The sequence below is a fragment of the Muntiacus reevesi genome, chromosome 20, assembly GCF_963930625.1.
Source record: "Muntiacus reevesi chromosome 20, mMunRee1.1, whole genome shotgun sequence".
Classification (NCBI taxonomy): Eukaryota; Metazoa; Chordata; class Mammalia; order Artiodactyla; family Cervidae; genus Muntiacus; species Muntiacus reevesi.
In genome coordinates this window covers 43,719,818-43,735,219 of record NC_089268.1, presented here as the reverse complement: position 1 = coordinate 43,735,219, position 15,402 = coordinate 43,719,818, and the positions used below count along the sequence as shown (strand labels likewise).

General features: G+C 47.1%; 1 protein-coding gene across 12 annotated transcripts in view; it reads left to right on the top strand.

Annotated features, from left to right (window-relative positions):
- PHACTR1 (phosphatase and actin regulator 1) overlaps positions 1 to 5,583 on the top strand; it is a 521,359-nt gene extending 515,776 nt beyond the window's left edge. For all 12 annotated transcript variants that reach the window (XM_065912772.1, XM_065912773.1, XM_065912777.1 and 9 more), the window contains 3 exons: positions 3,617 to 3,757; positions 4,554 to 4,630; positions 5,453 to 5,583. In XM_065912772.1, coding sequence (XP_065768844.1) covers positions 3,617 to 3,757; positions 4,554 to 4,630; positions 5,453 to 5,468 — 234 coding nt within the window. In that variant the 3' untranslated portion in view covers positions 5,469 to 5,583. The remainder of the gene's footprint in view (positions 1 to 3,616; positions 3,758 to 4,553; positions 4,631 to 5,452) is intronic.
- Positions 5,584 to 15,402: the final 9,819 nt, after the last annotated feature.

Below are 15,402 nucleotides of genomic sequence, written 5' to 3'. Positions count from 1 at the left end.
TAAAATTCAGGAAGATAGAATTTTTATATATTTTTACATAAAAACCCCCAAAATAGATGGCTTGGCAATGCAATGTAGACCCACGCAGATCTAATTTGGAGTGACCTCTTTGATAAGAAGCTCTTTATCTGAGGCTATTCTTGGGGGACATTGAGAGAAAGATACTTAAAGCTTAAAGACAGTTAAGAGGCACATCAAAATTAATTTTTAAAGTTTTTATTAATAGATTTTTCTCCATGGACATATAATGCAGAGGAGGAAATTCAGAGATCCTGAAATACCATACCAGTTACTAAGGTGATTTGTTTCTCAACGCTTTTTCACCCTTGGAGCATCCCAAACATCGGATGACGAGGCAAAGGCCATCCCAATTAAAAGAAGTAAGAAGCAAGGGCCCGAGAGCCAGTGACGGGCTGGTGTCCCCTGGTGGGAAACCACAAGACCTCAGGGCCCTCACCCCAGCCCAGGGCTGGTTCTTACATCCTCAATGGACGCAGGGCACCCCGTTTCCTGAGACTGAGCAGTGAAGGAGACCAGGGGAGATGCATTAGATTGTTCTAAGTGGGTCCTTGAAATGATGACGATATCAAAAGGAGACTGGTAATGACTCCTTGTTTCTGATACAGAAAGGTCTAGACATTCAGAAACAAACGTTTAATCAGATTCTTGTAACATTCATAGGAGTTGATTGCTGGTACCCCCTCCCATTCTCCTAAACTTGAGGGTTCCATGCTAAAAGCTAGTAATATGGAAAGATTTGGACATGAAATTAATTTTCTCCTTTAAAAAAAGAAGTATATGATCTTGCAGGGGAAAACCTGACTAACTGCATAATTTGGCAGGAAGGGGTGAGAGAAGAGAGTTTCCTCCCACACTCCTCTCCCCTGAGAGGGGTCCCCAAATGCCCATAGTTCTTGCAGGTCTTCAAGATAAATGCCTCTTCCTTCTCCCAGGAAAAGTGCCTTGTAATTTCAGTATCTGCCATCCCCTGGGACTGGCTCGGGGAATTATAGATAATGAGCTTGAGGGAAGGGATCGGCTGTTCTTATAAGGGAGAGACTGAAAGCAGCTTGCACATCTGGCTTCTGTGAACAGAGGTGTGGGGCCTGGCAGCTGCTAGGGAATCTGTACCACCTCCTGGCCCTGGACATGTTCTGCTCTTCAGCAGCCTTTATCACAGCAAGACCAGATGTCAGGGGTGGGGGCTGCTTTCCCGTAGCTTCCCTCAGCCCCAGGACTGCCTCCGTATCCTTCTGTCAAGACTTTGTGAGAAAGAGAAAACACGGTAGCGGATACTGTTGGCTACAGACCAGGCATTCTCTTCAGCCAAACTGAGACGAACCTGAAGCATATAATTTTTTATCTTTCAGTAGATGCCTGTTTCCCACTTCCAAAAAAATTGCTAGCTAGCTTGATGGATGGATGAGAAGAAGGGAGGGAGGCAGGCAGGGAAGAAATTTACCTGGGTCAGGTTGTATTAATAGTGGAATTTGGGTCTTGACATGTACCCTTTTGTGGAGCGTTTGCAAGTGACACTTTTGCTGCTGTAGATAAAAACATAACGCTGCCAGCCTCTGCAGAGACTCTTTCCTTAGCATCCAGGCAGGTAACTTGGGTTCACTTTACCTGGAAGGTGAGAGCCAGTCGTGTGCCAAAGGTGCCTCTCCTGAGCCCACATGGCTAGGCCTGTGAGCCCTCGCTCATGACAGAATATCAGTGGTTTTTAAGAGATTCTCCCAGCAGGAAAACCCGGGGCCCTCCTGGCTCACTCGTAGCACCTGGGCCCACTTCCTCATTCCCGTCCGATTCAGGCATGAAGAAAAGAGTGCCTTACCTTCAGAGCCAATCTGAAGATTTCTGTTCACTCCAGACTCTACCATAGACAGGCTATAAGCAAAATCCAGACCATGATTTCCAGAAATTTAAATTAGAAATTCCATGCTCTGTCTGCCACCCCAGGGTAAACCTCAGTCAGAAACACACACTGGGGCTTTGAGTAGGAGTCCTTGTCATGACAATGTTATGATCAATGTCTGCCTGTATTATAATGAGGTACTCAATTGGCTTAGATGGTAAAGAATCCACCTGCCAATGCTGCAGACCCGAGTTCCATCTCTAGGTCGGGAAGATCCCCTGGAGGGAGGGAATGGTTACCCACTCCAGTATTCTTGCCTGTAGAATCCCATGGTCAGAGGAGCCTGGTGGGCTACAGTCCATAGGTTGCAGAGAATTGGACATGACTGAGCGTATTATGGAAAATGTCTCTCTCTATTATAATGACACTGTGAAGCTCCCTGCACTCATTTCTGAGTCAGGATACACCCCCATTTTTGCTGACAGCAAACCCTGACCATCAAGCCCAGGAAACCTCTGGTTTCCTGCAGGAGGCCACCGCTGACACCAAAACGCCTGGGAAACCCAGGACAGAGGGGGAGCTGCACAGTGGCTAGAGCGGGGACCAGTCACACCCAGCATACCTCTGATCCCCAGGTCTCTGCTCCCTTGGCCGAGGGGTAGCAGCAGGCTGCTTGGGTCCTGTCTGGAGCCTGGCGCTCGCTGTCACCGTTCTGTTCAGTGCCGGCCAGGCAGCCATCTAATTATGTTCTTCCATTGTAGGCCAGTTGGTAGCAAGCTGGAACATTCTGGCACCGGCCTAAGGTGTATTGTAGCTGCGTAAGAGAGAGTCAGAACAGCCAGAGGTGGTTTGGATTTGCTTGCATGTGTTTGTTTTATAGGCCTTTGTGCTAAGATTCTATTTGACTGCATCTTCTATTAATAGAATTAAATACAGTCTAGGGCTTAGAGAAACACTGCTTTTAAATAACATTGGTTAAACGTGAATTGACAGCATCCTAAAGAGAGAGCAACTGTGTTGCTCCAGAAGAAACAAACCTAGTGACAGAAAGAGATAATAGAAACGTCAGCCTCGAGTTGTGAAAGTACCAAGGGAGCATGCTAGCGGGTGACACGGGAGATGGTGAAATGACTCACTTGCTTCATTCCTTCACCGCAGACTTCTCTCAAGAGCCTGTCCCGTCTTCCTCAGCATCAATGCAGCCTCACTCTGCCTTTGTGGATGCACCTTTCATCTGAGCTAGTGAGGGGCAGGGTCTCCGTGATCACATAAATCAACATACGCCTAATTCCTGCACACCCCCGAGTCTGCACATACTTTTTTGGTGTCTAAAATACAAAGATTACAAACCCATCTTGCAGAGAGCACTCAGTTTGACACACAGAGGTCAGTTCATGAATCCAGAATGATACAAACCTGTTATATAAGGTTTCTGTTCCCCTGATGGGAAAGGCAGATACATGTGGGAAGACCCATCACACCCACGTAAAAAGACACACTCCAGTGTTGTTCCGCAGCCTGGCTGCTTGTCTGAAGAGTCCTGAGGCGGCTCGCGAGACAGTCAGCTCCTTCACAGAGACCTGGAGAAGTCCCAGGTCCCGGAGTCAGGAATCCTGGGTCCCCCAGGCCCTGCCCCTCCCTGGTGTGTGATGCGTCAGCTGCGCCTCTCCACCTCATGCTCTCACCTGTAAATTCACGGGTGGACCAAGTGATCTAAAACGTGGCTGGTTGACCGCATCCGTGTCTCTCTCTCTCCCGCAGCTCAGCCAGAGGCCCACAGTGGAGGAGCTTCGGGAACGGAAGATCCTCATCCGCTTCAGCGACTACGTGGAGGTGGCCGACGCTCAGGACTATGACCGCAGGGCCGACAAGCCCTGGACTCGCCTCACCGCTGCCGACAAAGTAAGAGGGGTGGGGAGGGCCGCCCAGGCCTCACGACCGGGCGCTGGGTCTCTAGTCCACTGCTGGGAGCCTGCACGGAGCCCAGGAGCAGAGCCAGGGTGCCCGGGTGGACACTGGAGGCTGAGGGCCTGGCAGGCAGGCTCCTTCCCTTAGTTTGGTTGGGGAATCTGGCCCACCAGCTCTGGAAAGATCCATCCTGGGGTGTCACCGTGCATTCTGAGCTTAGATCCACCGCAGGAAGGCCAGAGGCTGACCTTTCAATCTGCACCAGGGACCCAGGATATGGACCAGGTGGACGGGCCCTCTCGCTCGCTGCCCGGATGAACAGCTCTGGGCAGAACCCCAAATCGAACTGTTTGCATCTTAGATTTGGGGGGAGGGGATTCTTTGTAGGTTCTAAAGGGCTTCCCTGGTGGCTCAGATGGTAAAGAATCTGTCTGTGATGCAGGAGACCCAGGTTCGATCCCTGAGTCGGGAAGATCTCCTGGAGAAGGGAATGGTTACCCATTCCCAGGTAAGGGTTTTCTTACCTGGAAAATCCCATGGACAGAGGAGTCTGGTGGGCTACAGTCCACAGGGGTGTAAAGAGTTGGACACAACCGAGTGACTAACACTTCCACTTTCTAAAGGGTATCTCAGGGTGACTGTGTTTCTCCCAGCGGAAAGAATCCACTTTACGCACCTGTCTGACTTTGTCGAAGAGGAAACCTATGTTTTCAGGAATAAAATAGAAGGTGAGCTGCTGTCTGTCTGTCTCCTCCACACACACACACACACGGGCTTCTCTTTCTTCCAGGCTGCCATTCGGAAGGAGCTCAACGAATTTAAAAGCACTGAAATGGAAGTTCACGAATTGAGTAGACATTTAACAAGGTTAGTGTCAAGAGGTTTCTTTTTCCTTCTTTCCCCCTTCAAATTATATTTACCCCTAAACTGAACGATCCTCGCTGCTTCTGGAGGACAAGTGCTGTGTGGTGGTGGGTATGGTAAGGGGGGAAGATAAAAGAAAGATCCACATGGATGGGTCCATAGGTTCCACCGTGGTTCCTGAAAGTAGAGGGGTGTGTCAGAGGTCTGGACTGAATGCAGCCTTCTCAGAGCCTGTAAACTAAAGATCTGTTGAGTGCTGGGCCATGATGGGGTGGGTATTTATGAAAACATAAGCTGAGGAGGAAAGGTCATTGCTGATTACAGCGAGACCAAACCGGGGCAGGGTACCAGATCCACGTGGCACTTCTGTGTGGGAGTCACGCCTGTGGCCCTTTTCCCAGACAGTCCTGTGTGCTGCTGCCTGGCGAAACTGAAGCAGACCGAGATTGGAGGGACCTACACAAGGTCACAGGGCTGGTTAGCAACAGGCCATTGACTCCTTCTGCCTCTCTCCTTGGCAGAACATTGGGAGAAACAGTGCCTGACCCGGGGATGGAAGCTTGGGGTCCCCGCCTTGCTGCTGAGTCCTTACCTGGGCTGCGGCCCCCCTGGGGAGCTCCAGACTAAACTTCTCCAAAACCATGGGTGCACTTGATGGGCCTTAAGTTCTCCAGGGGTCCTGTGGAGATTTATTTGCCTTTGGTTGGAGATTTAAGCCTCCCTGTGGCTGTCACAAACAAGGACAGAGGCTGGAGAGCTTAGCTTTGTCGGGCCCGACACCGTGGGCAGCTGCTGGGTCTTGACTGAGTTGTTTTGTGTTCCTAGGTTTCACCGACCTTAACAGTCGAATTCCTCTTGAGTGCTATGCTGTCTTCAAAACATAAATTTATAAGAACCATAAGTGCTGGTATTTATTCACTTCCCCATTATGATGTAAATCTTCTGAACTGCCTTTTTTTTAAAAGAAGAAAAAGAAAAGGAAACACAGTAAGGATTCTGTTTGCAAAAACACAATGGTTACGGCTCTGTGGTCAGAGCTGCCGGTGCCGCTGCGGATAAGGGACCATGCCCCGTCTCGGGGGCACCGAAGACCTGCCCGCACTCGGCGCGGCCCTGGGCCTTAGGCCAGCAGGTACGGTGTTTGCTGAGGCTCCTGCAAGCCTGTGCCGCCAAAGTGTCTGTCACCTGAGTCCAGAGAATGCCAAGCCGGTGGATCTGTCGTGGGACGACTATGCAGAAGCAGGCGGTCCAGGGGTGGCGCCCGATCAGGAGGCTGCTGAAGGAGTCCACACCACCCACAGAGTGAACTAAGGGGAGAGCCCTTCCCCGGGGGAGCCTGTGGTCCTGAGGGCCGTCCTCAGAGTGCGCGCGCTCCAGGTGCAGAGAGTGCCCGTCCTGTCCCCTCTGGCCGAGCCGGCTGCCCCCCAGGAAGCGCTGGTGTTGCAGGGGAAGGCCGTCGTTGGACGAGCCTGGAGTCATGGGGGATCTTACGCACGCCAGCAGCCTCTGCTGTCTTGGTGGCGTCATGTGTGTGAGCGTACAGTCTCTGTGGAGGGCACCCAGGCTGGGGTGACCAACCTCCTGGCTGATGTTCATTCTCTCTGCATTGTACCCCAGGGCTGGGGACCGGGTGGGCGGGCCCTTAACGGCCTCCGAGTCGAGGACCAGGCCAGGATCCATTCCTGAAGGGCTGGCTTCCCCCAGCGGCATCCTCCACAGCAACCCAAGGCCCTTCCAGGCTGGCGTGCCTGGAGGTGTTGGGGCAGAAGCCCCAGCGTTGGGGTAGACACTGGCCCCGCCCGCCGGGAGGTACCTGCTTCTCCAGGGAGCATCCCTCCTCTCCGTCTGGAGGCTGGTGAGGGTGCCCGAGGTGGGATCTCTGTCCGTCCTTCTCACCTGTGATCACAGGAGAGTGGTGGGGGCAGGGTACGGCAGAGGAGGGGCCGCTCCGGACCCTGACTGCTCTCCGCAGGGGGCCGCCTGAGCTGCTTCTGGCTTCCTTCCCCTCGGGGCCGCGGCCACGAAGCTCCACCTGGCCTTCTGCGGTGATCTTGGTCATTCCACCAGCTCTCCCGGTGGTGGCTCACGCCCCATCACACAGGCCCAGGCTTTAGGGTGATGCCAGCTTGGCCTTCACAAAAAAAAAAAAAAAGAGGTAACCAGTCCCCACCCCAAGCTGCGTGGGATCACGTTACCCTGGGGCTGCCCCGCCATCACCACTGGTGAGGGTGGGCTCCTCCTCCGCTGGCGCTCACGGCTCCCTGGGGCGGCATCACCATGCACCTGGCGGGAAGCTCAGGCAGTGTTCCAGGCGGTGCCCGCCGGCCGGTGCCAAGCTGGCGCACACTTTCCTCCCAGCGCCTGGCGCCCAGCCCTGGTAAAACGCATCACCCCCTTCCTTTCCCTCTTTGAATGTTGAATCCCGATAGTTAACCGCCGTGGGTGGAGGTGTTGTTCAGGGAAAACGTGGCCAGGATTTTAGCGTGGCTGTACACGCTGTCTTCCCGAAACTTACTGACATTTGAATGTGCAGATGGTGTGATGAAGGATGCGGGGCTCTTCTGTGTAACTCCCCTGCGTGGGCAAGTGTTCCCTGGCTGGGGTCTGAGCCTGGGCTTCTAGTGGCGTGATGGTCAGCCTCCTCCTGGCCCAGGAGCGAGTCCTAAGGGACTTCGTTCCACTGCCTGGACACCTGCCACACAGGCCAGGGGCTTCTCTGCGGGCCTGGGTCCCAGGCCTTCCAGAGTCTTGGGAACATGATGCCTCAAGTCCCTTGCAGCCCGCCTGCCAGGGGCCCTGGTTCCCACCCGAAGTGCCCCATTGTTGCGGCCACTTTGCACATGGAAGAAACTGAACGCGGTTTCCCCTTCTCCTGCAGAGTAGCTTTTTCCGGAAGTAGCTCCCTGCAACTTGAAGGGCGCCCCTCCCGTGTCACGGCCCCTGAGCTGGGCTCTCCCGAGCCCACTGGAAGCGGCTCAGCAACCGCTGTAGGTCACAGGGTGGACCTCTGCTGTCCTTCCTTTCTTGAAATCTTGAGGTGTTTACAGAAATCTATCCAAATTTCCTTGTTGCCACATTGTTAAAACACCTGAAAAAAATGTTATTTCTTTCCAAAAAGATGATTTGATATGAGGGTGGTGGAAAAAAGGTAGGCTGGCTGGTTTACAGAGCACTTTTCTGAAAAAAAGCTACAATTGGAGCTTTTTGTCATTTGCATTAGCACAAGAACCACCTGAGATTTCTCAAATCAAAATGTTTCCCTCTGATCAATCAAACACTGCCCGAGGTCCCCACCCATCCAGGACTGAGGAGACTGCCATGGGCCTACCTGCTCCTTGGAAATCGCTGACCTATTCCTCCCCAAAGGCCCTCAAAGCTCTGTAAAACTTTTAGCCTTTATGTCAGATTAGAGAAACCAAACGATGTGACGGTGGATGTGATGAAAACCTCTGAGCTTATTTTTCTCCTGCCTATGAACGTGTATTTATACTTGCCGAATGAAAACCGTGATGTGCGCTTCGGTGAATGGAATTTCAAGCTCCCCCTGTGCACAGCCAGTGGGCGAAGGTCACCTTCAACGACTTTTTCTTCCCATTTGTCTCTTCCCAAATGGTTGCTTTTCTCTGGTTGCTTCCCAGGTGTCTGTACATAGTTTGTCTTTGTACCGGAGCACGCTCCCGTGTTCTGCTTTAACAGACGACGGCTGTATGAGGAAGACAATGTAAATAGAATACAAATTAAACTGGAGCTCTATGGCCTAGGTTTTGTACAGACAGAAACTGCATGGTATTTAAATTATTGTTTGTCTCTGATGATGTATGCAGTTTCTTTAAAAACAAACCAAAAAAAAAAGTCTTAAAAAAAAAAAACATTTCCTTGACTCCTGTGTGTTTTTATCGACAACCAGCAGGAGTCACCAAGAATTCTTAGATTGGTTGGGGGGAGTGGTAGGTCAGCTCATCAGCAGAAGAACAAGTTATGAAGACACAGAACCACCTGGTGTAGCTGGTATTGCTGGGGAAGGGAAGGACTGCTGCACATACATGAATGGACTTTCTAGGTAAGTTCTAGCACACAAGTTTTTTTTTTTTTCCCCTTCTAAACGTCTCTTATTATCTAAATGTATTTCCCGTTTTCTGTCCTTTAGTAATCTGGGAATGATATAAATTACTGTCCCCGAGCAAAAGCCCCAGATGACTTTGCTCTTGGGAGTACATACGTCTGTCTCCTTTCTTGAGCAACCTGAGTGTTTATCCTGTAAAAGCCAAGATCTTTTTGTCACGCAACCTTTGGGTCCCAGTGTGTCTTTCTGGAGGTTTTAGGGGAAGCACAAAGGGCTGCAGGGCTTGCTGGCTGCGTTTTTGGTGGGGACACTACCGAAGACACCCTTGGTCTGCTCACAGGAGGGTGGCTTGGGGAAGGCGACCTGGCTCGGTGCCGTCCCACTGTGCCGCTGCCAGGGACCACCTGGGTGTCCTCTCCTAGTGCAGATGCTGCCTGCGAGGTCTGGGCGGGGCCTGCTGATGCCACTGGTCCAGGCATCGCATTTCTGAGCAGCAAGGGCGAGGGAGCCAGCTTCCCTTTGCCTGGGAGCCTCCATCCTCAGCGGGTCAGGGGACCAGGTACACTGCTCGTTTCTTCGCTGAGCATCAGTGGCAAAGCCCTGCCGGAGGTCATCGTGATCGTGGCCGGTCTGGGTAAGCCCTCACCTGTGTGGGAAGAGGAACGCCAAGGCCCCGGCAGACAGCGGTGCTAAGTGGTCTACAGAAAGGACTGCAGGCTAAGAGCTTCTCTCTCATTCTGCTGTCTTCCTCACTCCAGAGTTCTCTGACCTTAACAAGTCAGAACTTGGTTGTAGTTACCTAGGGGAGAGAAAGGACTAGAGTAAGAAAAGCTCCAACAGGCTTTGGCCTGTAGGACAGACGGAAAAGGGCCATCATCCTAAGAGAAAGCCCTTTACGAAGTAAAGAAGGTCATGGATACACATTCTCAGCAGGTACAGGGCCTGCTGTGTCCACCCTCTGGTCATCATAGGACAGAAACTATGGCCTCGCCATGCCATCGAACTGGACAATTTTGGCCGAGTCACTTAATTTCTCTGGGCCTCAATGTCCTCATGTGAAAAGTGGGGACACTGAACCTTAGAGGTCTTGTAGTGTTCTTAAGGACATCAGCTATCTAAGATTCAGGTTACCTGAAGTTTTAGAACGCTTAGTCCTTAGGGGACCACTGAGCTCTGGGTAAGTCCTGCTCGGGAAGGCTCTTGGGGAACAGCTTGGATGCCCCCGCTGCCACCCCTCCCTGCCTGGAGTTGGGCTCCTGGGGGTCTGCGTGGCACTGGGACCTGAGCTCTCAAGTGTCGTCGTGGGGGCTCGTCCTAAAGCTGCTCTCAACCATATTACACGGTCCCACCTCCCCCTTCCTCTGGGCCAAGGACCCTGGAGGGGCCTTGGAGCTTTGAGCCATGATGCTTAAGATACAGTCCGCTGTCCCCTACAGCACCCCAAGTTCAAGGGCACCTCAGTGATGAGGGTACTTACCCCTGATTATTCATACATAGGACAAGTGTGACACTGGGAATGCTCCCTGGCTGGCTCCCCAGGCCTCAGTGCTGTTCTGGCCTCAGATGACTCCATATCTACAGTTAAAACCCAGGTCCCCCCCGAGCTTCTGACCCAGGTGCCCAAGTGTCACAAAGCAGCAGTGTGGGTCAAACTGATGCCCTGGGCGCAAACCCTGGCTCTTCCAGCCCTTACCAGCTGAGCAACTTCGGACAGGTTCCTTAACCTCACTGCGCCTCAGCTTTCTCATCTGTAAAAGGGGAATGATCGCACCGATTTTATAAGCCTGATAGGATTAAATAAACTGTGTAAAGTGCTCAGCACAGTGTCTGACATAAGAGTTAGGCCTTACTAACTCTTGAGGACTTGGCCAAATGGTGGAGTAGGAGACCCTGACCACCTCCCACAGGCACACCAAAAATTTCAGCTTTTTACAGAGCCACTATTGATGAGAAAGATTGGAATCTAGAGGAAAAGATCTTCTACAACTAAGAATATAAAGAAGCATAAGATGGTTAGGAGGGACAGAGTCTGGTTTAGTCAAGACCCACACCCCAGCGGGCCTTCTCAGGTGGCTCAGTGGTAAAGTATCCACCTGCCAAGCAGGAAACGTGGGTTCAGTCCCTGGGTTGGGAAGATCCCCTGGAGAAGGAAATAGCAAACCACACCAGTACTCCTACCTGGAAAATCCCACAGACAGAGGAGCCTGGCAGGCTCCAGAAAAGGTGGATGACTCTGGTATAGAAAGTAGAAATGAAACTCACAGTGCTGGAGAAGACTGTCAGGTGTGTCGGGATCCACAAAATGTCCACAAAATGACGGAATTTGGGGCCAGCCAAAATAAAAATCGCTGGCCACAGTCATTAGTTTCTGCTAACCAGTCAGTAATAAGCTAACATTTCCACGATAGAACTCACAGAAGGGGAGTGGAGGGGGGTGCAGAGAACATATTTGAAGACATAATAACTAAAAACTTCCCTAACCTGGAAAGGAAACAGGCCTCTTACCTTCAAAAAGCATAAAGAGTTACAAACAGGACCAAACCAAAGAGGATCATATCAAGATATGTTGTAATTAAAACAGCAAAAATCAAAGAGAAAGAGAATATTAAAAGGAGGGAAAAGTGATGAAAGGGAAAAAAAATCTATAAGCAAGAATGCTCTACCCAGCAAGGCTTTTATTCAGATTTGATGGAGAGATCAAAAGTTACACAGAAAAGCAAAAGATAAGAGTTCAGCACCACCCTACCAACCTTACAAGAAATGTTAAAGGACTTATCTAAGCGAAAAAGAAAAAGCCATACCTAAAAACATGAAAATCAAGGAAGGAAAAACTCACTGGTAAAGGCAGTTACTTATGGTAAAGGTAGTGAATCAACCACATATAAAACTAGTAGGAAGATTAAAAGAAGTGTAGTAAAATCATCTATATTTGCAATAAGTAGTTAAGGGGACACAAAAGTTGTAAAATATGATGCCAAAAAACAGCAAATGTGGGAGAGGGGAGTAAAAACACTGGGTTGTTAAAATGTATTTGAAATTAAGAGATCAGCAACTTAATTACATACATATAGTTATATATAAACCACATGGTAACCACAAACCAAAACTCTATAACAGATACACACACAAGAGAAAGGAATCCAAACATAGCTCTAAAGATAATCATCAAATCACAAGGGAAAAGAAGGAACAGCAAAAGAACTACAAAAATGCCTCAAAATGATTAAAATGGCAATAAATACAATATATACCTACCCAAAGTCAGTAGAAGGAAAGAAATCATTAAAATCAGAGCAGAAATAAATGAAATAGGAAAAAAATGGCAAAAACCAATGAAACTAAAAGCTGGCTCTTTGAAAAGATTAAACTGATAAACCTTTAGTCAGACTCATCAAGAAAAAAAAAAGGATACAAATCAATAAAATTAAAAGTGAAAAAGAAATCACAACTGACACCACAGAAATACAAAGGATCATAAGAGACTACTACACAAAAGCAACTACATGCCAAATAAAATGGACAACCTGGAAGAAATGGACAAATTCTTAGCTTGAACTAAGAAGAAATAGAAATTATAAATAGACCAATCAAAAGTAATGAAATTGAAACTGCAATTAAAAATCTTCCAACAAACAAATGTCCAGGACCAGACGGGTTCATAGGCGAATTCTATCAAACATTTAGAGAAGAGCTAACACCTAACCTTCTGAAACACTTCCAAAAATCTGCAGAGGAAGGAACATGCCCAAGCTCATTTTACAAGGCCACCATCACTGTAACACCAAAACCAGACAAAGATGCCACACAGAAAATTACAGACCAATATCACTGAAGAACATTGACAAGAACATGCTCAACAAAATACTAGCCAACAGAATCCAGCAACATATTAAAGTTGATCATATAGCATGATCAAGTGAGATTTATCCCAAGGATGCAAGGATTCTTCAATATATGCAAATCAATGTGATACACCATATTAATAAGTGAAAGAATAAAAACCACATGATCATCTCAATAGATGTAGAAAAACCTATTGACATATTCAACACCCATTTATGATATTAAAAAAAAAAAAAAAACTCAGAAAGTGGGCATAGAAGGAACCTAGCTCAACGTAATAAAGGCCATGTATGACGAACCCACAGCAAGCATCATTCTCAGTGGTGAAAAACTGAAAGCATTTCCTCTAAGATGAGGAATAAGATAAAGATGTCTACTCTCACCACTGTTACTCAATATAGCTTTGGAAGTTCTAGCCATAGCAGTCAGAGAAGAAAAAGAAAAGGAGTACAAACTAGAAAAGAAGTAAACTGTCACTGTTTGCAGATGACGTACTGTGCATAGAAAATCCTATATATGCCACCAGAAAACTACTAGAGGTAATCAATGAATTTTGTAAAGTTGCAGGATACAAAATTAACTCACAGAAACCTCATGCATTTCTATACACTAACAATGAAAAATGAGAGAGAGAGATTAAGTAAACAATCCCATTTACCACTGCAACAAAAAGAAAAAAATACCTTGGAATAAACCTACCTAAGGAGGCAAAAGACCTGTACTCAGAAAACTATAAAACACAGATAAATCAAAGATGACACAAATGGATGGAGAAATATATCATGTTCTTGGATTGGAAGAATCAATATTGTGAAAATGAATATACTACCCAAAGTAATCTACAGATTCAATGCAATCCCTATCAAATTACAAATGACATTCTTCATAGAATTAGAACAAAAATGTTTACAATTTGCACAGAAACACAAAAGACCCTGAATAGCTACAGTAATCTGGAGTAACCAGGCACTCCCAACTTCAAACTATATTACAAAGGTACAGTAATCAAGACAGTATGATATTGGCACAAAAACAGTACTACCACAAGACCCAGCAGTCCCACTTCTGGGCATATACCCTGAGAAAACCATAATTCAGAAGGACACATGTACCCCAATATTAACTGCTGCACTTCTACAATAGCCAGGACTCAGAAACAACCTAAATATCCAACAACAGATAAATGGATAGAGAAGATGTGGTACAAATATACAACGGGCTATTACTCAGCCACTAAGAGAAATGAAATAGGGTCATTTGTAGAGATATGGATGGAGCCAGTCTGTCATACAGAGTGAAGTAAGTCAAAGAGAACAACAAACATTGCATAGTAACGCATATATGTGGAATCTAGTAAAACTGTACAGATGAACCGACGTAGAAAACAATGTGAACAGGAGGGGAAAGGGAGGGAGAGTGGGAGAAATTGGGAGACTAGGATTGAAACATATACACGACCGTGTGTCAGATAGTGGGACCCTGCTATAAAGCACAGGAAGCCCAGCCTGGTGCTCTGTGATGACCCACGTGGGTGGGAGGGGGTGAGGGGTGGGAGGGACGCCCAAGAGGGAGGGCATATATGTACACATGTAGCCGATTCACTTCATCATTCAGCAGAAACTAAAACACTGTAGAGCAATTACATTCCAATAAAAAAATTTTTAGAAGAAAATAAGGAAACACTGACCTCAAATGACACATTAAAACAGGTAAGACTTTATAGATGCCATCCAAAGGCAGCAGAATCCACGTTCTTTTCAAATGCACATGGACCATTTTCCAGGATAGATGACATGCTTGGCTACAAGGTAAGTTTCGATAACTTTAAGAAAAATGAAATTAATATCAAGCATTTTTTCTGACTACAATGTTATGAAATAAGAAATCAACTACAACAAAAAAAATGCAAAAAAGCACAAATATGTGAAGTCTAAAACAATATGCTACTAAATAGTGGACCACTGAAAAAAATCAAAGAAATAAAATTACTGAGACAAATCAAAACATAAATATAGCAATCCAAAATCTATGGGATACAGCAAAAGCAGTTATAAGACAGACGTTTATAGTGATTGAGATCTACCTCAAGAAACAAAAATCTCAAACAACCTAGCCTTACACACAAAGGAACTAGAAAAAGAATAACCAAAACCAAAAGCTAGTAGAAAGGGAAAAATTCAAAGACCAGAACAGAAATAGAGAGAGACTAAAGACAACAGACAAGACCAATGAAACAAACAGCTGGTTCTTTGAAAAGATAAACTCGCTAAACCTTTAGCCAAACTTATACAATCGGAAATGAAAAAGGAGAAGTTACAACCCATATGACAAAAATGCAAATACTCATAAGAAATTACTACAAACAACTACATGACAATAAAACAACCTAGAAGAAATGGACAAATTCCTACAAATACACACTCTAATAGTGAACAAGAAATAGAAAATATGAACAGAACAATTATTAGAAATGAAATTGAGTAATAAACTCCCAGTAAAAAAAAGTCCAGGACCAGATAACTCTACAAATATCTAGAGAAAAATTAATACCTATCCTTCTCAAATTTTCCAAAATATTGCAGAGGAAAGAATGCTTCTGAACTCATTCTATTAGGCCAGCATCATCCCAATACAAAAGCCAGAAATATCACACACAAAAAAGAAAAGTACAGGCCAATATCACTGATGAACACAGATGCAAAAAATCCTCAACAAAATATTAGAAAACTGAATTAAATAACACACTAAAAGGATCAGACATCATGATCAAGCAGGATTTACAGGAATCCCAAAAATGCAGGAATGGTTCAACATCCTAAAATCAATTAGAAAACCAAATAACAATCACATCATCACCTCAATAGAGACC